The sequence below is a fragment of the Chrysochloris asiatica genome, unplaced genomic scaffold (genome assembly GCF_000296735.1).
Source record: "Chrysochloris asiatica unplaced genomic scaffold, ChrAsi1.0 scaffold00011, whole genome shotgun sequence".
NCBI lineage: Eukaryota > Metazoa > Chordata > Mammalia > Afrosoricida > Chrysochloridae > Chrysochloris > Chrysochloris asiatica.
In genome coordinates, this window is record NW_006408529.1 from 1,264,759 (window position 1) to 1,290,121 (window position 25,363).

The 25,363-nt window shown below is 37.7% G+C and overlaps 1 protein-coding gene across 2 annotated transcripts in view; it reads right to left on the reverse strand.

Moving 5' to 3' along the window:
* Positions 1-8,181: 8,181 nt before the first annotated feature.
* The window catches only part of ASB5 (ankyrin repeat and SOCS box containing 5), a 67,850-nt gene continuing 50,668 nt past the window's right edge, over positions 8,182-25,363 (reverse strand). Inside the window, exons 2-7 of one of the 2 annotated variants that reach the window (XM_006834413.1) lie at positions 19,920-19,999; positions 15,874-15,981; positions 14,915-15,065; positions 14,614-14,748; positions 9,505-9,696; positions 8,182-8,336 (exon numbers count right to left, since the gene is read on the reverse strand). In XM_006834413.1, coding sequence (XP_006834476.1) covers positions 8,209-8,336; positions 9,505-9,696; positions 14,614-14,748; positions 14,915-15,065; positions 15,874-15,981; positions 19,920-19,999 — 794 coding nt within the window. In that variant the 3' untranslated portion in view covers positions 8,182-8,208. The remainder of the gene's footprint in view (positions 8,337-9,504; positions 9,697-14,613; positions 14,749-14,914; positions 15,066-15,873; positions 15,982-19,919; positions 20,000-25,363) is intronic. The other variant, XM_006834412.1, reaches the window with a different exon arrangement.

The following is a 25,363-nucleotide window of genomic DNA, read 5'->3' on the forward strand; positions in this document are numbered from 1 at the left end:
GATCCATGCAATTGAAAGCCTTTGTGCAGTCAGTAAAGCACAGGTAAACATCTTTCTGGTATTCTCTCTTTTCAGCCGAGATCCATCTGATGTCAGCAATGATATCCTTCATCCCATGTCCTTGTTTAAATCCAATTTGAACCTCTGGCAGTTCTCTGTCAATAAACTGTTGCAGCTATTTTTGAATTACCTTTAGAAAAAATTTACTTGCATGCTATATTAATGATGCTCTTCAATCAAGATGGTGGATCCGGTAGATGTGCAGTGAGGAGCTCTGTCAGCAACAACACAGAATACCGGGCCAAGCAGCATCAGGGGATGGTGCTAGAACTCTGAACTACATATAAAGGAATATTTAGAAGATTGAAAGGCTTACAGATAGGGGAATTTGTAGCAGAATCAAGAAATCCATTGCTTTCTAATTCAAGATGCTCAGCTATTACAGAAACCGCACTCAAAATGTGACTGGGGAAGAGCTGCACAAGACCTTTTTAAAGTGTTGAAGAGCAAAGATGTCAGCTTGAGGACTAAGTTGCACCTGACCCAAGCATGGTTTTCAATAACCTCATATGCATGTGAAAGCTGGACAGTGAATAAGGAGGACTGTAGTAGAATTGATGCATTTGAGTTATGGTGTTGGAGGAGAATACTAAAAGTGCCATCGACTGCCAAAAGAACCAATAGATCCGTTTTGGAAAAAGCGCAGCCAGAGTTCTCCTTAGAGGCCAAGATAACCAAATTTCGTCTCTCATACTTTGGACATATTGTCAGGATGGACCAGTCGCTGGAGAAGGATATCATGTTTGGTAAGGTGGAGGGTCAGAGGAAAAGAGGAAGACCCCCAATGAGATGTATTGGCCAAGTGGCAGCCTCTATGGACTCAAGCATGGCAAAAATAGTGAGGTTGGTCCAGGATCGGGCACTTTTTCATTCTGCTGTGCATAAGGTCGCTATGGGTCGGTACTGACTCAATGGCACCTAACAACAACAACATATTAATGATAGTGTCCAATGATTTCCACATACTTTGGAATCACCTCTTTGGAATGGGCACAAATATGGATCTCGTCCAATCCATTGGCTAGATAGCTGTCTTACAAATTTCTTGGCATAGATGAGTAAGTGCCTCCGGTGCCGCATCAGTTTGCTGAAATATTTCAATTTGTATTGTATCAATTCCTGGATCCTTGTTCTTTGCCAGTGCCTTCAGTACACCTTAGATCTTGGATCTTCAGTATCATTGGATCTTGACTATATGCTGCCTCTTGAAATGGTTGAATGTTGACCATTTCTTTTTGGTACAGTGACTGTATATTCCTTCCATCTTCTTTTGATGCTGTCTACATCATTCAATATTTTGCCAATGTTGTTGTTACGTGCCGTCGAGTCAGTTCCGACCCATAGCAACCATATATCGGGTTTCCAAAGAGCAACCGGTGAGCTTGAACCACTGACCTTGCAGTTCTAGATTGAGTAATGGCTTTGCAGTCTGGCGCATTAACCCACAGCACCACATAGAACCTATCAATATTTCAAAGTGAGGCTTGAATTTTTTCTGCAGTTCTTTCAACTTAAGTAATGCTGAGCATGTTCTTCCCTTTTGGTTTTCTAACTCCAGGTCTTTGAACATTTCATTATAATATTTGTCTTTGTCTTCTCAAGTTGCCCTTTGAAATTTTCTATTCAGCTCTTTTACCTCCTCATTGCTTCTATTTTCTTTAACATCTCTATGCTTTAGTGCAAGTTTCAGAGTCTATTCTGACATCCATTTTGGTCTTATAAATGGACTCAAAACGTTCTTCCTTCCATCCTGAGTTCTGAAATAAGATGAGACTGATAAAGTTGGAAAAACTGAAGTCTATTCCTGATTGAGTATTTGAGAATGTGGCTTGCATCTATGGACAAAAGTCTTCCTGATACCTAAGCCCAGGATTAGAGTAAAGTGTCTCCCTAGTCACAGACAGTGCTGGAGCTGGGTAGGGCAGATCAGCTGTTCTAAAATGTATGGTGCAAAGGAATTTGGGAGAGTTCTTGAGGCCAGTGAGTGTTCAATTAAAATACAGAGGGAGAGGAAAATAGGTGCTCATTGTCTCCTTCCAGCTTCACTAGCCACCTCCTGTGAGAGAGGGGGAAGAGTTGTGGGAGAGACTGGGGGTATAGGTCCAGAGGCCAGAAGTACTGTGCTTGTGGTGCTCCCTCCACATGCAAGAACAAAACTAGAATGGCAGAAAGGCAGCTTCTTGCCCATCTTGCAAACACTATCATTGTGCAGGGCAGATCACTGTCTGTGAGAGAAAGTAAGCAATGAAGAATGAAGTCTCATAACAAAAATGGGAAGGTTGGAAAGGGAAATGACAGGAATTACTATGGGACACAGTCTTCTCTTTTAAAACTCATGGACATCCTCTTGAACAAGTAGTTAAACTTAGGGACCAAAAGATGGCAAGTCATGCACCAAATTTTTGTTGATACTGGTTGTCATAAAGTTCATGCCAACTCATGGCAACCTTATGCATACAAAATTATTCCATAGGCTTTTCAAGACTGTGATCTTTCAGAAGTGAATTACCAGGCTTGTTATTCAAGATGCTTCTTGATGGGTTTGGATCACCAAACTTTGGACTAGCAATAGATGCTTAGCCATTTGTGCCACCTCCTGTAGTGGCGCTGTGGGCTAATGCATCAGACTGCAAAGTTGTTTGAACTTCAATGTCGGTGGTTCAAGCTCACCAGCTGCTCCTTGGAAACCCTATACAGGGTCACTATGGATTGCAATCTACTTGGCAGCACTTAACAGCAACAGCAAACACTAGCAGGAGAAAGGGAGTGGAGTAACCCTCTCATTTTTTGTCCACAGCAACTCACACACACCCCAAAAAGCAATTCTCAGACTTTAATTCTTTTAAGAACCTGATGTGGAGTATTATTCCATCTTGTGGGTGGGTAAAATGAGATCGGAAACAGATGTTTCTCTACCTATTTATTTATTCCTTTGATCTAATTCAGGAATGCTCACATCATTCAACCCATCCTCATCTACTTCTTCAGGGAAGAAATTCTGTTTTTTACCTGCCTGACATTTCATATCTTCTCTCCCAACACTTTTAATGTTAATTTTTGCTGGAGCTTGCAGAAAGGGAGACTTCTTCCCAGGACAGGACCCATCATGCCACTGAATGCTTTGATAGCTTCTTCTCAGGTGATATCCTTTCTAATTCTGTCAAGTGTGATGCCAAAGAATATGTCCGCCCAGGACCATATCCTTTTTTTCTTTGATTCATTGACAACCATTAAAGTTGCTAATTCACTAATTCGCTCTGTGTTTTTCACACAGAAAAATTTAAATCCCTCATACTTCTAGAAAATAGACCCAATCATTTTATTCCAATGATGCATAATGAATGAATCAACTTAAAATAACACTTCCAGTGGATGTTTTATTTTATATATGTCCAAACTCCCAACACGGGTTCCCTTCAACTCCCATAACTAGATGGATCTAGTCACTGTGTTTTACACAGTGAGGTTCTTTAGGGCACCACCAATGGAAAGGTATGTGCCCCAGAAACCCCAGCCCTTGGCTTTGTTGGCCCACACCACCCCCTCACTGGGCAACATCTTACAGATAAGCTGTTTCCCAGCAGCTGGCTTAGCAGGGAAGGCAGCAACAGCTAGGTGGAACACAGCCAAGTGCTCACCTGAATTGTCTACAGCCAGAGCTGCCAGAACTGCCTGTCAGGTGGGACCTAACAAAGTGCTTCCCAGAGGCATCCCTCATAAGAGCTACCCTGGCCAACTGCCAACACAGCAACTCCCAGACTAGTGTGCCCCATGGACACAGGTGTTTACCTAATATCTAAATCACATAGCTTCCAATTTCACAGACTGTATGGTGAGCATTAAGTGATTAATAATTGTGTGTATATGTGCATGTATCCACACACGCACACATACAGATATCTGGAGAGGGAAGCTTGAAAGATTTGGTGGAAAAAATTCATTCTTTTTCTAGTCCATTTCCCCATGAACTTTTAAAAGTCCATTGGTGTGTACTTGTATAAGGTGTCCTATATTAGAAATTTTCTGAGGTATCTATTTGTTTTTCTGAAATGTTCATGATAAAATGTTTGGAAAAGTGGTGGCAGAAAGAGTGCAGTGAAACCATAATTTCCATGACAAAAATAGATCAGAAAAAAAGGTTTTATTCCAAGGCATAGTATCACACTGTAATATATTAACATTTTAATATGACACATTTAAATAGAACACTTCTTTGATAAGACAATCATACTCAAGCTAAGATACAAGATGCAGATATTCTGAAACTTTTTGGTATAAATTTTGATACTTGATATTTACTTCTCCTACTGGCACAAAATCAATACAGAGGAAGGTGTTATGTTGCTTTTACATTCAATAATAATGACTTTATATCAAGCTCAGGGAAAATACTAGTGGTAAGCCTAGTTTATGAAAAAGCAGCATTAATAGCTAATTATATACAATGAGGTTATCCTATAGTAAGAATCTATTTTAATGCACACCGTTTATGAGGCCATTACAAACCTGTCAGACTGAGATATTCTGTAAAACAAGTACATTAGAAGAGCTGGTGGGTTTGCAGGGTAAACAGTGGACTGCTAACTGCAAAGTCAGCAATTCATACATATCAGTGACTCCACTGGAGAAAGATGATGCTTTCTGCTTCCTTAAAGATTTACAGCCTCAGAAACTCTACATAGGGTTGCTATGAGTTGGAATTGGCTCAAAGGGAGTGGGTTTGTTGTTTTGTTTTGTATGGGTTATTTTTTTTATTTTTTATTTTTTTGGTTAGTAACAAAGAAGTCATTGTTTAATTAATATGCTACAGCTTTATTTCTAGTTTTGAAAATATAAACAAATATTTTAAACTGCAAATTATTTCTTTTCAAAATACAGTGTTAGTGACTTTGGGGTTATTCACAATAACAATTTATTTTCCCAGAGTTTGCCACAAAACAGACAATTGTCCAGAGGAGAGAAAATAGGAAATAATCAAATAATCTTTTGATTATTAAGTAGTGGTCAAAATATTTGCCTTTGGGAAATTTGATAAATTTGTAGTAAAAACAAACAAATCCACTGCCATCAACTCATAGGGACCCTGTATAGGGTTTCCCAAGACTGCAAATCTTTATGAGAACAGAAAGTCCTCTCTTTCTATCCAGGAATCACTGATGATTTTGAATTGCAGACTTTGCAGCAATTAGCAGTCCAGTGCTTATCCTACAATACCACTGTTGTTGTTGTTAAGTGCCGTCGAGTCGGTTCCGACCCATAGCGACCCTGTACAGGGTTTCCGAGGGTGTAAATCTTTACGGGAGTAGAAAGCCTCATCTTTCTCCCGTGGAGCGGCTGGTAGTTTCGAACCGCTGACCTTAAGGTTCGCAGCCCGATTCGTAACCACTACGCTACCAGGACTCCTTAAATTTATAATAGTCATCAAATGTTTTTTTTGTTTACTTTACAAGGAGTTCTAACTATCTTGATTATTGTATTTCTAGATCCATAATCAAAAGGAAGCACTAAAACTTTTCTTTTTTTAAATGTTTTATGTAGAACTCAAGCACAGTTAAGGTAAAGAGGATAAATATATCATTTAATCTTGCAGAGGAAAGAAGCTTAGTAATATCTCCTCTTTACAGTCATCACTTTCGTTATCACTTGCAAATAATTCAGTGTACTCTAAACCCTTATTTTGTGTAAAAATAATTAGAAATACCATTATTAAGATCTATATATAGAGTCCTGGTGTAATGCTGCCAGTTAATTGCACTGGACTGCAGCCGCTCCATGGAAACCCTATATAGGGTATCCTTGTTGGAACTGACTCGAAAGCACTTACTCAACAACATAGAGTCCATATAAGGTTAACGGTTCAAACCCACCAGCAGCTCACAGGAGAAAGATGAGGCTGCCTTATCTGGTAAAGGTTGACAGTTTTAAAATAAAACCCTATATAAGGTCACTAAGTAGTAAAATCTACTTAATGGCCAATGGTTAGGTATCTAGATGGTAGAAATGTTAAGGTCTCTCAGTTTCCTAAGGGGCACCCCTTTCTGTTTTTGTAAAAACTCCACAATTTAAGGAGTTCTGTATCTTCCACTTTCTACAAACTTCGACTGACCTGGAGTCTGACTTGTTATTGTTGTTAAATGCCACTGAATTGGTTCCGACTCTTGGTGACTCTATGTACAACAGAACGAAGCACTGCCCTGTCCTGTGCCACCCTCAGAAGTGTTGTCATGTTTGAATCCATTGTTCCTGCCACTGTGTCAATCCATCTCATTGAAGGGGCTTCCTCTTCTTCACTGACTAGCATGATTTCCTTCTCTAGGAACTGGTTCTGACAACACGTCCAAAGCATGAGAGACAACATCTCACAACCTCACTGCTAAGGAGCACTGACCTATGGCCTATTATTGAATTAGATATAAAATTAATTTTCTTCCATCTTGATGAGCATTGATGTTGTTAAGTGCTGTCAACTCGGTTCTGACTCATAGCGATCCTGTACAGAGTTTCCGAGGACCAACTGGTGGGTTTGAACTGCAGACCTTGTGGTTCGCAGTCCAGTGCTTAGCTGTTTATAATTTCTTAAATGAAAGAAAACTGGAATGGAAACTATAAAAGCACTGGAGAAAACTCACGAGACTAATCCTAACTCTAAAAAGAAAGGAGATAAAAAATAGCCTTTGTCATTTATTCCAACTCATGGGAATCCCAGGTGTGCAGAGCAGAACTGCCCTATGGAACTTTCAAGGCTGTGATCTTCCAGAAGCAGATTTCCAATCTTATCTTCTGAGGGGTCCCTGGGAGGATTCAAACTGCCAAACTTTTGGATAGTAGTCAATCACTTAACTGTTTGTGCCACCCAGGGAACTCACAAAATAGGCTTAAAACCTAGTCATTGCATTGTTTCTGACTCATAGCCACCCTGTATAGAGTTGCTGAGGCTGTAAATCTTTACAGGAAGAGACACGCTTATCTTTCTCCTGCAGAGACACCTGTGGGTTTAAACTACTAACCTTGTGGTTATATTTCAGTACTTATTCTATTGTACTACCAGGGCTCCTTCAAAATAGCCTTGTTGTTGTTGTTAAGTGCCATTGAGTGGGTTCCAACTCATGGCCACTCTATATAGAGTTTTCAAGGAGCTGCCTGGTAAGTTTGAACTGCTGACCTTGGAGTTCAAACAGACCTTGTGATTCAGTGCTTACCCTACAGTGCTGCACCAGGAGGATGCTACACACACAAAAATCACCTTAGCAGATGTATAATGTCTTAAACATCTCAGTGAGAGAGGATAGCACTAACTTTTAGTCCTACCAACTTCTGTAGCAGATCCAGTTAAGATAGCGAAGTGACTTGTGAGTTCTATGCTGGCATGGGATAAGGGGAAGGAGTGGTAGATTTGTCATTTCTTTAAGAAATAGACAAGCATGTATTCAATATAATGTATTTCTTGAATAACAGTCATTGTTATTTTAAAAAGATATTTCTTGCTCTTTATTATGCTTACATTTGTATTAATATTAAAATAGAGCTAATTACAGTAGTAAAGTGAAAAATTTAACCCATTATTTGAAGTCTATGGACCTTTTAAAATGTAATATATTCTGAATAATTTTAGTGTGAGATCATGTTTTCCTTTCCTCTCTAAAAACAACTTCAAATGAAGAATGTCTCATATTTTCCTAAATCAGTAGATGAATGTGCTGCAATAGCTAATAATATATAACCCATTGTCACCAAACTAATTCCAACTCATAGTGACCCTATATAGGGTGTCTGGGGTCTTAATCTTTATGGGAATAGAAAGCCTCATGTTTCTCTTATGGAAATGTAGATAATTTAAATACACTATAGTCTACTGTAGGATACACACTTGACTGGTAACCACAAGATCGGCCAGTTTCTCTTGGAAACCCTAGTCAGGGTTGCTATGGATCAGAACCAACTCGAGGGCACACAAAAACATAGTCAAAAACAGTAAAAGTGCATAACAAAATAATAATAACTACTATATTTAAAATGAAAATTGATAGTCTACTTCTTCCCTGGGAGATCTCATTCTTAGTTCTACCCTATCTTAATGGATTTTAATATGAAATAGATATTACGTAGCTGAAATAAGATTTTCAAAGTATTTAGGATTATTTTCCTGCTTTATCGGTACTGTAAGAAATTCTGCAATAATGTTGGCAGCTGGAGCTGTGGGATCAGGTGCAATCTTGGTCTTCCTATGTAGCTTCGAATACAGAGTCGGCAAAGTTGGCAAAGAGAGCTTGGAGTAACTACAAAAAGACAGAATGATATTTTCTAATTAAAACCAAATAGATTTTTTACATTGTAAGATACGTTAAATAAGATCATAAGTAATAACAATGCTTTGTAGTGAATTAGGATACTATGACCCTATATTAATGGAATTTATATAAGTATCTGTAATGATTTTACTTATGAGATATTTTATAATTTATATATACTTCATATTTGTTTGCTAAGACATTATAATCTTCAGGTTTATGAAATTATTGTTGTAGTTAAAGCCTCCAAAATAAATTTTGTGTTTTGAAGGCACTATAAATCAAAATCTCCGGAAGTGTTATGTGCCAAAAGGGGACATTTAAAAACTAATATTTTCTCAAACATGTATACCATTGTTGATGTTACAGCAAATTTTATAATTTTTTTTATTATATTAAAAAAGCTGGTTTAGAATTAGCAATACTGTTTTAGAACCAAAGCTGTCTTATGTATGAAAGTATTTCCTGGTTATGTTTCCACATATGTTATAGCAGGTGCATGCCCTTAAAAAATGGTTCATGTTTCCAAATATTAATGTTGTTGTTGTTAATGTTACATGCCATCAAGTCAGTTCCAACTCATAGCGACCCTATCTGTACAGTTCCCAAGAAGCAGTTGGTGGGTTTGAACTGCCAACATTGCCGTTCACTGTCCAGTGCTAATCCTACAGCGTCACACCAGATGTCCAAATATCAATGAGCATATATTAAATCAGAGACACATACTAGGCATCTCAAAACAAATGGAATTTATTTAACCAAAAATATATTAAAGTTTGCATAAAATGAAAGGATAAAATTAAAATCAGTATGGTAACATTTTAAAAGAGAAAATCTACGTTATAAGATTGTCTACTTTCATAAAATATGTTTCAAATTTTTATGCCATCCTTATTTTACATGCCAGCCAAAAGAACCCCTTATACTGCAGTTAAAGCAAGGAGAGCCACAACTGGATGAAGCTACACTGTTTTTCTGGGTCTCATAATTTTCCTACCTTTAACGGGGTACAGTTGCACCAATTTCTACTGTTTATCTTACTGCAAGATATTTGTGTTCCCCTTCTCTTACAGGTTTTGGCCTTACACAGGTTCCAAGTTTTGAAAGATTTACTATATTTCCATATATTTCATGCAAATGTATTTTTTCTTCTTACCTTCATATTGAAGCAATAGTCTTTCCACCGAACTGCTAGAAACAGCTACCTCTACAGGTCGCAGAAGCTCTGTATTTTTAGCATTGATATCTGCTCCAAATTCTAGCAGTAAGTTTAAAATGTCTGTATTGGATTGTTGAGCAGCAGCATGTAGTGGGGTATCCCAGTATTTGCCTTTTTGTACATCAGCACCTACATATAGATAGAAAATGATATATGAAAACACAAATGGTGAGATGAATCACTTACCTCAGTGGCAAAAGGGAAATGAGAGTGCTTGATGAAGATACAAAGGGGCCCTCAACTCGGACTGCAATGAATTATTTCTTTATATTTATATACATATACTTACATGTATTGTAGTTGTTGTTAGGTGCTGTTGAGTCAGTTTTAATTTGTAGCAATTCTGTGTAAGGTTTCTGAGGAGAGGCTGGTGTGTTTGAACCACTGACTTGTGGTTAGCAGTTCAGTACTTATCCTATAGCTCTATACCAGGACTCCACCTACATACACATACACACTGTACATATGTAGGTATATACCACATCTGTGTGTGTTTCATATATATATATATATACACCTATACAAAGTATTGTTGTTGTTGTTGTTAAGTGCCATCGAGTCAATTCCGACCCATAGCGACCATGTATAGGATTGCCAAGCAGCAGCTGGTGAGCTTGAACCACAGACCTTGCAGTTCAAACTACTTTGCAGTCTGATTCATTAGCCCACAATGCCACACCAGGACTCCATACAAAGTATTAAGAATAGTGTTATCTAGATGGTCAGTGCCTACATTTGATATTGTTCTACATACTTTTCTGTATGCTTAAAATATTTCATAATAAACCAATGTTTAAAAATGTTTAAGTGCTCCAAAAGTAATATATTAACTAAAATTATAAATAGTATACCATTAAGTTCACTCATATATATTTCCATATTTCTATTATTGTTGGTAGATTTTAATATCATTCAGTGCCTATTGCACTTTTTTTTCATGTATTTTAAGACAATGAGCTCTTTAATTTATTGGAAAACTCATAAATCTAGATTTAAATCCAGACAATATAGGAGATTTTTTTCTGTCACTTATCACTCATATAGTTTAAGACAATAAATATATAAAGGCACAGAGCCTCTTAAGTGAATGAGGCACATCATATTTTTACATGAAAAGTAAAATTTTAAAAGGCTTACATTAAATATTCTAAACATGAAATTGGAGTCCTGGTGTGGGCTGTGGGTTAATGTGCTAGACTGCACAGTCGGTTTGAACTACAAGGTTGGTTGTTCAAACTCACCAGTCACTCCTTGGAAACCCTCTAGAGGTTCACTATGGGTCGGAAACAACTTGACGGCATTTAACAACAACAAACATGAAATTACCTATTGCATATTGATTTTATCTTACTGCAGTGAATGAATGATCTTTAAAGAATGATCTTTAAAGAAAAAATTCAAGTACATAGATGGTTACCAATAAATGTGTTAAGTCCTTTTCAACTCTGTTTTTCTGACACTTTAAGTAAAACTAATTGCGTCTATAAGAAGCAGTACATTTTAATACTCCCTTTATGGCCCTTCTGCTATGCTCAAATTCCAGTAAATGTAATCGCTTTCAGTATTCCTTAACAAAATTAAAAAAAAAAATGCAAAATGATATTTCATAGAAAAATAGAGCAGGAAGGGAAAGCATAAACTCTCCTGATTTTATCAATTTTATCCAAGAATAAGGACTGAAAATAACAAGTACTAACAGCACTTCTTCAATCTATTCTTCTAATCCAATATAAAATGCTGAGTGGAAGAAATATTACTAGAAAAATAAATTCACTAAAGCATGAATCCTATGTTCTCATTCTATGGGAATAATAAGGCCAAAGAATAACAATCAATCAATGATTACTAAGATAACTCATGTTGAAGACTCGGGTAAGATGTAAATTAGAATAAAATATTAGATGTAAATTTTAACTATAATAATGTGAGCATAAAGGGGTTGCTAAAAAAAAGTATAAATCAAGGGGACAAATGGTTGCCATAAATAGTAAGTACTAACAAAATCCATTTGTTAGTTTTATTTCTATTTTAAGCACTTGCCACATGAGAGGCACTGTGGTAAAGAAAACAGATGATGGGGAAAAAAAGGTATCATCTATATCCTACAGGAACTCCCTGTCCAATGCTAGGAGAAATCACTAAGGTCTTGAAATGTCAGGGGGAAAACGGTTTTCAGAGGGTTAAAGCAGTACCTTGGTGAACTGGTCTATTAAAAACAGTTGAAAAAAAGGTAAAATGTCTAAAGTCAGACAGTTAGTTCTAAATATGGGAAAGTACTCAATTTTTTGCTTTGTAGAAGATAAGATTACTCAAGTAGTTCAGTTGTTGCTGTTAGGTGATCTCAAGTCAGTTTCAACTCACAGTGACTCCACGTACAACAGAATGAAATATTACCCAGTCCTGCGCCATTTCACAATCTTTCCTATGTTTGAGCCACTTGCAGCTACTTTGTCAATTCTTCTCATTGAGGGTCTTCCTTGAAGCGTTCTTTTCGATGATGAATATGATGCAATTCCTCTTCAATTTGTCATTCATGTCATAGTAGACCTTAACTTTTTTCTGATTCAAAGTGACCAATACCATCTCACTAACTCATAGGATATCAATCTTTGTGTTCTCTTTCATTTTTTATGGCTTCCAATTTTCCTAGATTCATAGTTTGTGTATTCCACTCTTCTATTACTAATAGTTATTTGCAGCTGCATTTCCTCATTTTGATTCAAACCACATGAGCAAATGAAGGTCTTGTAAACGTACTCCATACATATAATTAAGGTAAACTTTCGCTATGAGTCAGAACTGACTCGACAGCACTTAACAACAGCGACTACTTTGAGGAGACAGCTCTTCCCTAGTTAAATGTTGAGTGTTTTCTAACCTGAGGGATGCATCTTCTAACACTACATAAGACAACATTCCGTTGTTATTCATAAGGTTTTTCAATTGTCTTTTTTTTTTTTTTTTTAAAGTAGATCACCATGCCCTTCTTCTTAGTCTGTCTTAGTCTGGAAACTCCATTGAAACTTGTCCACTATGCGTGACCCTTATACTGCTGGCAGTATTACAGCAACATGCAAGCCACCTCAGGAGTCCTTGTGTGGTGCTGTGGGTTAATGCGCCAGACTACAAAGTCATTTGAACTGCAAAGTTAGCGGTTTGAGCTCACCAGCTGCTCCTCAGAAACCCTATACAGGGTCGCTATAGGTTGGAACCGAGTTGGCAGCACTTAACAACAACAACAGTACAGTCAAACTAACATATTAACAGGTAAGTGGTGGATTCAAGCAGAGTTTTTTCAATAGGAAAAAAATGTCCTTATTGAAAATAATCTCATATATAAGTACACTATTGTTTTTTGTTAAATGCTGTTGAGTCACTTGTGACTAATAGCAACACTGTATAGGGTTTCCTAGAAGCAGCTGGTAAGTTTGAACCACTGACCTTAGGGTCAAATGCTTATCCTACAGTGCCACACCAGGACTTCTATATATTTAAGCATATATGTTGTTGTTATTGTTAAGTGCTGTCAAGTCGGTTCTGATATATACTATATATAAATATTGTTGTTGTTGTTAAGTGCCGTCGAGTATATTCCAACTCATAGCGACCCTGTATAGGGTTTCCAAGTGTGAACCACTGACCTTGTGGTTCAAAACAACCTTGCAGTCTAGCACTTTATCCCATAGAGCCATACTAGGACTCTTATATATAAGTATGTTGTTGTTGTTGTAAAGTGCCATCAAGTCAGTTCTGACTCATAGAAACTCTATATAGGGTTTGCGAGGAGCAACTGGTGGGTTTGAACAACTGACCTTGCTGTCCAAACAGACCTTGCAGTCCAGTGCATTATCCAGCAATGCCACACCAGGACTCCATATATAAGCATATAACCAATAAAAATACCCTGTTCTCTTGTTTACTTTTTATTGGGAATTGAGTGAACATTTGCAGAACAGATCATCAGATTTACACTCAACAAATCATATATACTTCCATTTCATATCAATGATTGTAATCCCCTCCAAGTAACATCAGCTGTCCCACTTCCTCTCTGTGATTCTTATTTCCATTTCACCCTCCTTCCCAAACCTTCTGAACTTTGTTCTTAGGTAAATTTTGCCCTTTTGATTTGGAATGGTTGTCTATACATAGTGAGCATAATACCTTTCTTCTAATGCAATTGTCCCACTAACATACCTATCTGCCACTTAGCTTATGAAGTTAAGTTTCATTCCAGACCTAAGGGGTGATCGAGGGCCAGAGTCATGGGTTCCTCCAGTCTCTTTCTGACAAGTAAGCCTGGTCTTTTTTGATAATTTTGAGTTTTGTTGCACATTTCTCCCCACTCTATTAAGGATCTTCTAATATGGAGCTCTGGTAGCGTAGTGGTTACGAATCGGGCTGCGAACCTTAAGGTCAGCGGTTCGAAACTACCAGCCGCTCCGCGGGAGAAAGATGAGGCTTTCTACTCCCGTAAAGATTTACACCCTCGGAAACCCTGTACAGGGTCACTATGGGTCGGAACCAACTCGATGGCACTTAACAACAACAACAACAAATGTGATCCATTTCAGAATGGTTGGTATGGTGGCAGGGCACTGCCTAGACCTTCTGGCATCAGGGTCATAGAGACTGATGTTCACATGTTCCATTAGACCATTGGACTAATTGATTCCAAGTGTCTCCAATTTTTAATCACTCTTCTTTCCTCAGAAAGAACAGTTTTATAACAAACCAAAACCAAATGATTGTCATTAAGTAGGTTTCGACTCATAGTAGGACTGAACAGAACTGCCCTCTAGGGTTCCCAAGGCTGTATATCTTTATGCAAGTAATCTGCCACATTTTTCTCTAGCTGAGAGGCTTGTGGGTTTAAACTGCTAACTTTTCTATTAGCAGCCAAGCTATTTAAACACTGTGCCACCAGGGCCCTTATTTTTGTAACAATGAAGTATAATTTTTAAAGATTCTTAGTTAAAGAGCTAAATATAAAGCTGAATAATTGTGTGTTTGGACAGAATAGAAAGTTATTTTGAAGACAAATACCTGCATAAAGAAGTTTCCGGACACAATGGAAATGTTGTGCCATGCAAGCTACATACAGAGGAGTTCCCAAATGAGGAATGTCTTGGTCAACATCTGTGCCCCAGGATATCAGTATTTCTAGACATTCATGGTGGCCTGCCAACAGAGAGTAGGGCTGAGTTTACTTTTATTTAATAATGAACATCCCCCAACACAAGTTCTCCCAAACCCAAACTTCTCCCCTGCAGTGCTTTATCGTTGATCATTTCAAGCACTGCATGCTACTGAAGGAATTTTCTCTCCTTCTGTCCCTTAACCTTACCTTTACTGGCAGCCTCATGTATGGGAGAAGGAAGGCATGACTCCAGTTGGGCTTTGGCACCATATTCCAACAGAAGTTCAGTACAACTTGAACTGCCTTGTGAGCATGCATTGAATAATGGAGTCACACCATCTATTGTAATTGCGTTTACCTAGACCAAAGCAAAACACTTAGAATGAGATTAACTCACTTAAACATACACTAAAAATAAAGTTGTACAGTCTGTTAAAAATAATTGTGAAAATATATGTAGTAAATGTGCCTGACCATATTTATCTTACACATCAATAAGGACTGGGCAGTATTTTTATCTGTTGTACATAAGATCGCTCTAAGTTGGAACTGACTCAGCAGTCCCTAACAACAAATATCAATAAGGAAGACATTTAAGACTTCAAGTGACTGAGTAAATAGACATATGACTGAGTAAAATATTTTTATGAGATACATGGTCACTAATGTAAATTGAATAATTGGTTTAAAATCAATTTGGAAAAATCATAAATATCAGTTATCAGAGGAAAATGCAATGGTGACAAAAGTTGTAATAAAACTATTTGCTGGTGGCAGTTAAAATTGGTAATTCTATTTGTGAGAATTTATGTAAAGAAAAATGATGAATCATCCAACAGATGGACAAAGCTTATAGGCATAATGATTTTCAGCTATTGCTGTTTAGAGTAATAAAAGTGGAAAATAATCTAAAAAATGTCATGTATTATGATGTAGCATGTTTACACCCATTTTTGCAGTTATCAGAAATCTTCATAGCGTGCAATGATTAGACTGAGGCAATTCACAAGTTTTATTTTTGCTGTTATTTGACCACTACTTTGAAAGAGATGGAAACAGAGAGAGCAGAAGGGAGGAAGGGGTAAGGGAAGGAAAGAAGGATGAGAATTTTGCATGGCTCTTAATCGATAGATTTTCATATGTTAATGTTTTAAAAAGGTACTTACATTAGCTCCAGCTTCCAGAAGAGTCCGGGCACATGCCACATGATCTCCAAGGCAGGCTTCATGCAATGGGGTGATATGGTCTATGGTTACTGCATTTACATTATATCCCTAAATATGACATCAATAATTATGAAGCATGAACAAGTTATATAAAATCACAAAGCATTTCAGGCAAATTCTCTTAAGCAGAGATTATCAATTCAAATGTCACAGAATCAATCAGGTGTCAGGACTACTTAATCCCATCATTATAGCAGCATGATACCTAGATCTGGTACTGCCTAAAATATGTTCTTTAATAGATTCTAATATGTTTCCAAGGAGCTCTGGTAGCGTAGTGGGTACGAATTAAGCTGCGAACCGCAAGGTCAGAAGTTCAAAGAAAGATGAGGCATTCTGCTCCTGTAAAGATTTACAGCCTCGGAAACCCTGTACAGGGTCGCTATGAGTCGGAACCGACTCCATGGCACATAACCACCACCAATATGTTTCCATTAAATTTAGCTTTCTTAATGTTTTTGTTTTGTATACATTGTTTTCGGTTGTTGTTGCTATTATTATTTTATTTCTTCTCAAAATAATGACTAAGTAGAGAAAATATTGAAGTTGTCCAATATTTCCTTTAAAACACTGATACAATTAACAACCAAGGAAGTAGAAATCAAGAGATCAAACGAATTATTGCATTGGGCAAATCTATTGCAAAAGACCTCTTTAAAGTGTTACAAAAAAAACAAACCAAAGATGTCATTGGGAGGACTAAGGTGCACCTTGACTTAAGGCATGGTATTTTCAATCACACCATATTATGAGAAAGCTGGTCAATGAATAAGAAAGACCAAAAACAAATAATGCCTTTACATTATGATGTTGGTAAAGAATATTGAATACACCTTGAACTGCAAGAAAAATCAACAAATCTATCTTAGTAGAAGTACAGCTAGAATGCACCTTGGAAGTGAAGATGGCAAGACTTCGTCTCAGGTACTTTTGAAATGTTATCAGGTGGGATTAGTCCACGAGAAGGACACCATGCTTGATAAAGCAGAGTCCTCAAAAACGAGAAAGACCCTCACTGAAATGAATTGACGACACAGTGGTTGCAACAATGGGTTCAGATAGGACAATGAAAATAAGGATTATGCAGGACCAGCAAGGGTTTTGTTCTGTTGTACATGCTATGAGTTAGAGCAGACTTGATAACACCTAACCTAGTGTGACACTGTAGGAGCAATGCTAAACTGCAAGGTTGGTTTGAACCATAAGGTTGGTGGTTCAAACTCACCAGCTGCTCCTCAGAAACCCTATACAGGGTTGCTATGAATCAGAACTGACTCGACAGCACTCAACAACAACAACAATAACATAGGCTGAATTGCTTGTTCTGAATGGAGCTAATCCTTGAGTGGTGCAGAAGATTAACATTTCTGGTTGCCAACTGAGAAGTTGGAGGCATCTCAGAAGCAAGACCTGGCAATCTATTTCCAACAAAACTCTATAGAGCACAGTTCTACTCTGATATATATGGAGTTACTATGAGTTGGAATGGCAACTAGTACTGTTGATTGTTGTTGTTGTGTATCATTGAGTCAATTCAGACTCATAGCAACTGCACGTAACAGAGTAGAAATTCCCCAAAGAGTTTTCTCAGTTGTAATCTTTACAAAAGCAGATCACTTGATCTTTCTCCTGTGGATGACTGAGTCTGAACTGCCAACCTTTAGGTTAGTAGTGGAGTACTTAATTGTTTGTGCCACTAGGGATCTGATATAAAATTATAGTTCAGCTCAACCTGTGCTAAACAAACAAACAAACAAAGACTAAAAACTGTAGTAAGCTGTTTTGTGAAATTTTGTCATTAAATAGGTACAATTAGGTTTTGTGAAATTTTGTCACTAGATAGATAGAATTAGGTTTGGTGTTGTAGTTAAGAACTCTGACTATGGGGTCAGTTAAACTTAGGTTTACATCTTAGCTCTGCTATACAACAACCGTTAAACAAGTAACTTGAATTTTAAACCTAAGGCTTATCATGAGGATTAAATGAGATGATGTTTGTAAAACAATTACTATCACAATACCTGTCATATAGAAAATGCGCAGACTCTTATCACTAGTCTATTATAACTTAGTAAACATTGTTGATATTTTTATTCCAATTAAACTAATGATATCCAAGTATAGTAATTTGTGTTATTAGGCTGGAGATTCTTTGCTTTCTTGCTATTTTTAGTAATTCATTGTCTAGTAGAAATTATATTCATAGTCAAATCCCCATAAACAGATTCAATCATCTATAATATCAGAATGGACATGAAGATTCTTAAAAACAAGAAATTAGATAATCACTCCACATCTTTGCCATTATCAAGCGGCAATTTTTAAGATTCCTTAAATTATCCTTTCGAAGATTCCCAGTTGGCTAGCAGTAGTCAAACGTCAAGAATTAATCCCACTCTGCTGTGTACTCTATGACAGTGCAGCTGAGCATATTACCTTTCGAAATGGCCTTTGGGAAAGCTTAAAATTCTCCTTGGCTGGTCAGTGAAATACATGTTGACAAATAGTCAACACTGCTCTCCTCTTAAAGAACTGCACTGCTCTCTAAATCACTGACCTTTCTACAGGTTTGACTTTTTCTTCCCATCAAGTGCTGAGCAAAGTAAAATAGTCACATGGGAATCCCTAAGGTAGCACCTCATCCTACATCTTCATTTTACAGATGAGAAAGTGAAGGCTCAAATATGTTCTGATTCCCCTCAAGTGCCTGCCTAGAATCTAGGACTTGAGTCCTGTGACATTAGTGTTCCAACTGAGCAATACTCAATGTTGACTTATCCAGTAATCAAGGTAAGTATAGGATTACTTATGCTTACTTCCTAATCTGTAGTGAACAATTTCACATTTTTTTCATCTTAACAGTGATTCTGCTTCCAGGTCTGTTTGGCATTCCCCTTTCTCTCTCAATTGCACACCTTAAAGATTCAAAGGCTTTTCCCATTTACTATCCTTGACAGGCACAGAGTACTCAGTAAGCAACATAAGCCTGTGTTTACTTGTATCAATTTACTGATCTGTAAAGAACCATTTCACATGTTTTCCCATGGGAAAATATTCACTACAGATTAGTAAGTATGCACAAATAAACCCATGCTTACCTTGTTTATTGGATACTCTGCTTCTGGAAACACTAGTTTCTTTCCTCATAGCTATCTGAGAAAATTCCTTCCTCTTGGTAAGCATGAAAGTCATGATTTCAGATGTGGGTATGCATTTGATCTATACTGGAAGCTTACAAAAAACGCATAGCCCCAAGCCCAGTTATTTTCTGATTCATTTAAGAATCTGGGTTTTTCACTTTTCCTCTGATGATTCTGCTGACCAGGCAGATGTAGAAATAATTGTTTTATAGCTTTTACCATCAAATCACCAGAGCATATTACAGATGACCATAAAGTAAACAAAAAAAAAAAAAATTTGTTTACGGATCTGATAACCTGTTTTTTAATGTCTTTACAACTAAATTAATCCACAACAAGCTACATAATGTTAAATCCACAATTAACTAGATAATGTACACATTGTACAGACTTAAGCATGTTTAGAATGCTTACTAAATATACATAAACTTAAGCACTGCTTGGATACATCTTCAATATTGTATCAGAAATTTGAAATACTATGGAATAAGATTATGACAAAATATTTATAAAGAAGTTTAAAAGATAAATAAATAATTGACTAATATGAGTTAAGGAGTCCTGGTGTGGCACTGTGGGTTAATGTGCGGGACTGCAAGGTCAGTTTGAACTGCAAGGTTAGTGGTTCAAGCTTCACCAGCTGCTCTTTGGAAACCCTATACAGGGTTGCTATGAGACGGCGCCAACTTGACAGCACACAACAACAAATAACAATATGAATTAAAAATAAAAGGCAGTAATAAAATTTATTAAGCAGTTTTATTATATTAGCATCAATTTGTTTAGATAATTGATGCTACTTGCTTATAAGAAAGGGAATATTTTAAGCTCTGTGTGATATTTTACCTGTGATAACAGTGTTCTCAGAGCAAGAAGACGACCTTGACTTGCTGCTTCATGGAGTGGTGATCGATCTGCCCAGGAACCTGTCAAAGAAGAAAGAAAACAAAACCTGTGAGCAAAAGTAAAGCCTGATTTGTTGATCTTATAGGCTGTCGAGTCAGGTACGACCTATAGTGACCCTGAATAGGGTTTCTGAGGAGCAGCTGGTGAGCTTGAACCACCAACCCTGCAGTTCAAATGGCTTTGAAGTCTGGTGTATTAACCCACAGCACCATACCAGGACTCCAAAGTCTAACAGACACGGTCAATTCTTATGTAACACACGTTATTCAGACTCAGTGTTCAACAAAGTGACCAAAATACTTATAAGAGAACAATGAAATCTGATTCTTATCTGAAGGATTCAGAAACCAGTGCTTCTAACCAAACCTTCTAACCTAAGATATGACGCTACACTATCTCTTGTTCTGCCTTTTATATTATGCAGAGTGATTTCACTGCAGGGACAGTATTATCTGCCTCAGAGGTCTTTCCTGAACACTGATGATGACTGTTTCATAGTAATAGACAACAGAATACTTCATGATATGACCCGCTACACACTGTGATATGCAGCTCCTGGCACTTTGGTCCTGGAAGCAGTACTACTTTTGTTTGTCTAATTTTACAAATGCCAGTGAGTAATATGAATTATGAGGATGAGTTAAAAGTTATCTGCACGCTGGCTGTACAATTTATTTTAATCAACTTTTAGAAAAGATAAAAACATCATTTTTCAACATAATTGCTTTTCAATACACTTTGTCCATTTGTCAACAAGCTTTCATATTCCCTTATTAAAAATGTTTTAGGCTGACATGTGAGCCACAAATGCATCTCTGTCTTAACTTGTTCATCAGAGGTGAATCTGTACCCTCAAAGGGCTACTTTCACAGGACCAAATAGGTGAAAGTCCAATGGAGCAAGATCAGGACTATAGGGAGAATGTTTTAACACCTCAACATGAAGTTTTTGCAGAGTGTCAACAATGTGGGCAGAGGTGTGTGGATGTGCATTATCATACAAGATCACAATGCCCTTGGATAGCAGTCCTTTGTGTTTAATCCAAAGTTAAGCTTCAGCTCTTCTGTAAGCATCTCACTATAGCAAACAAGCACTGGTGATGGTTGAATCTTTTTCCTGATAGTGGTCCAGTACTGGCCCTTGAGAAAACTGTAAGCATCGATATTTCCAGGTGATGGTTTACTTTTGAACTTTTTCTTGGTCAGCGATTGAGGATGTTTCCATCTATACTCTGTCATTTATTCTTAGGCTTATCGTGATGAATCCATGTCTTATCACCAGTAATGATTTTTTTTTCAGAAAAACTTTTACCTTCCTTCAAATATGGGTCCAATTTTTGTTTGCAGATATCCAAGCACTTCTATTTATTCTCTTCTTTGAGTTATTTTGGTACCCATCTCACACAAATTTTCAAAATCCAAGTCCGTCGTGGATTATTTCATAGGGAGAGGCATGGCTGATTTGCAAATGATTTGCCACATAATCTAGTGTCACTCATCTATTCAACAGAATCATATCATGTGCATACTCAAGTGTTGTCATCAGCCATGTAGGTGGACTGATGTTTTAATATAACCCAACTGCAGATAATTTTTTACTCACTCTCTTATATTTATGTTGAAACTTATAAAGAGTATCCTATAGAAATATAAACGCTCCTCTAAAAAGCCACTGACTAGAATCTCTGAAGACTCAACTGAATATTTTAGGTCTATTCATTTACATCTAAGTATAGAGACTAAGAACCTACTTGGAGTCTTTTCAACTCTCAAGAATTTTAATTCACGATATCTGCAGTATGCGTTCTTTCCTCAAGAATATATTCAGTGCTTATTTTAAGCCCAAGTACATAAAAGTTTATTTCAAATATAAATCTGGCTTTAAAAAATTATGTGCATCAAAAGACTTCACCAAAAAATAAAAAGGGAACCCATAGAATGGGAAAAAATCTTTTGCAATGACACATCAGATAAGGGACTCATTTCTAAAATATATAGGAAACTACAACACCTCTATACAAGAAAAAAACAAATAACCCAATTTAAAAATGGGCACAGGACATGAAAAGACACTTCCCCAAGGAGGAAATCCAGGCAGCCAACAGACACATGAAGAAATGTTCATGATCACTAACCATTAGAGAGATGCAAATCAAAACAACAATGAGATATCATCTCAAATCAGTAGTAACAGCAAAGATAAAAAAATTAAAGGCCAATAAATGTTGGCAAGTTGTAGAGAGACTGGGACTCTCCTACGTTGCTGGTGGGATTGCAAAATGGTCCAATCACTCTGGAAAACAATATGGCACTTCCGCAGAAAGTTGGAAATAGAAATACCTTATGATCCAGCAATTTCTCTACTTGGTATTTATCCACAAGAAATACGAGCCATAACACGAGTAGATACATGCACACCAATGTTCAGAGCAGCACTATTCACAATAGCAAAAAGATGGAGACAGCCTAAGTGCCCATCAATGGAAGAATGGATAAACAAACTTTCGTACATACACACAATGGAATATTATGCTACCTTGAAGAATAGCAAGGAAGCTGCCAGCCACTGCATAACATGGATGAACCTTGAGGACATTATGCTGAGTGAAATTAGTCAGTCACAAAAGGAGAACTATGGCATAGGACCATTTTTGTAAAAGCTTAAGAAAAAGTACCCACACTAAAAAAGAAAAAAAATATATATATTTGCTAGTTATCAGGGTGTATGAAGTGGGGTGAGAGGAGGGAGGGGAAGGTGGAGCACAGGGCATGAAATAGAAAAGGATAGTTTAGGTTCTAGGGGGTGGGCCAATACACAAGAAGGGGGAGGGGAATGGAAGAACAAGTTGGATAGGAGAACAGTTAGGCAGGTTCACATGGGCTAAGTGGGACAGAGGTAAATAATGATTTATGCACAATCTTGGAACAACAGGGCTCTGGGATACAGGGATTGAGGCATGGTTTCAATGGGTAAAAGAGGGGCAATAATGTTAAAATGCTTGGCTGTCTTTTGAATCTTGGTTTCCTTTACCCACTATTGTAAAATAGACACTTTAGGGGGAGGGAAAGGAATAACCAGAAACATCACCATAGAAAGCTTGTAAGTCCATTTTCAGCCTATAACTGATTGGAATGCCTAAAATGGGGCTAGACATTGTCATTGAAGGAGGCTTCCTACAGAGTCTTTGCAGTGCACAAGACCATAGGTAGACTCCTGATCCATACCCAGAATCTTCTGAGGTGGGAAATTTCCACTTGAAAGAACAAGAAAACCAGCCTGGAGTGGTTAGAAGAACAGAAGATACTTCTTGAAAGAAAGACCAGCAGGAAAAATCAAAACCAATAACTGCAGTCCAATTGACTACTACAAGAACAAAGCAAGTTGTTTGCTGGGGAGCCATCAGGGCAAGCAGTCAGATCATCTCAGGGCAAACCCCCCTTCCAAGACTGAGACTCAAGGGAAATACATGAGCAGGTATGTGGTCTAGTTGGTGACCATGTTGGTCTACCGATAAAGAGAAGTTGGGGGAAAATAGTAATAAAGTTGTGAGCTGAGTCCTACCACATTCAATAGACTCCTGTCAACCTGTGTTGAGACGTGATTGTCCAGCAGTATGGCAAGACCTGGGGAACCAATCAGTTATAGGCAGAAGACAGACTTACAAGCCTTCTATGGTGATGTTTCTGACTATTCCTTTCTCTCTCCCTCCAGTGTCTACTCTACATTATAATGCAAGGGAAACCAAGATTCAAAAAACAGCCAAGCATCTTAACACCATTCCCTCCCCCACCCCATTCCAACCATGACCTGTATCCCAGAGCCCTGCAGTTCCAAGGCTGTGCATATATCATCCTTTATCTCTGTCCCATTTAGCCCAGTCAGACATGCCCAACTGCTCTCCCATCTGCTCAGTTTCTCCACTTCCCTCTCCCTTCCTGTATATTGTCCCCCTCCCCAGCACCCAAGCTCTCCTGATTCCAATCCCCACCCTGTGCTCCACCCTACCCCCTGCCCCCCACCCATCACCAACTTCCCAGCAACCACCAAAGACTTCCCCCTGCTCCCCTTTAATATGGTTTCTTTTTTCTTAGTTTTTTACAGTAATGGTACTATGCAGTATTTCTCTTTTTTGTGACTGACTAATTTCACTCAGCATAATGTCCTCAAGGTTCATCCATGTTATGCGGTGGCTTGCAGCTTCCTTGTTATTCTTCAATGTAGCATAATATTCCATTGTGTGTATGTACCACAATTTGTTTATCCATTCTTCAGTTGATGGTCACTTTGGCTGTCTCCATCTTTTTGCTATTGTAAATAGTGCTGCTATAAACATTGGTGTGCATATATCTTCTCGTGTTGTGGCACGTTTTCCTTGTGGGTAGATACCAAGTAGAGGAATTGCTGGATCATAAGGTGTTTATATTTTCAACCTTCTGAGGAAAAATTTTCCTGAGAGGTTGGACAATTTTGCAGTCCCACCAGCAATGCAGGAGTGTCCCAGTCTCTCCACATCCCCGCCAGCATTTATTGTCCTCTACATTTTTCATCTTTGCTGTTATTGTTGATGTGAGATGATATCTCATTGTTGTTTTATTTGCATCTCTCTAATGGTTAGTGATCATGAGCATTTCTTCATATGTTTGTTGGCTGCACTGATCTCTTCCTTAGTGAATCATAGTACTTTTAATATTTTTCTCCAACACCAACACTCAAATATATCAATTCTTCTTCAGTCTTCCCTCTTCATTGCCAACTTTCATATGCATATGAGGCCATTGAAAATACTATGGCTCAGGCCAGGAGCACTTTAGTCCTCAAACTGACATCTTCACTCTTGAGTATTTTAAAGAGGTCTTGTGCAATACCTAATGCAATACGCCTTTTGATTTCATGACTGCTGCTTTCACGAGTGTTGATTGGGGATCCAAGTAAGATGAAGACTTTGACAGCTTCAATGTTTTCTCCATTTATCATGATGTTATTTGGTCCAATGGTAAGGATTTTTTGCTTTCTTTACATTGAGGTGTAACCCATACTGTGACCTTTGATCTTCACCAGTAAGTGTTTTAAATCTTCCTGGCTAATCAGCAACTAGCTTGTGTCATCTGCATATCACAGGTTGTTAATGAGTCTCACTCCAATCCTGATGCCACATTCTTATTCATAAAATCCAGCTTCTTGGATTATTTGCTCAGCATACAGACTAAATAAGTATGGAGAAACAATACAATCTTGGCATACACCTTTCCTGATTTTAAACCATTCATTGTCCCATTGCTCTGTGTGAACAATTGCCTCTTGGGGCTATGGTCAGGTTCCTCATGATCACAATGAATTGCTCTGGAATGCTCTTTCTTGCCAATGTAGTCCAAAGCTTGTCATGA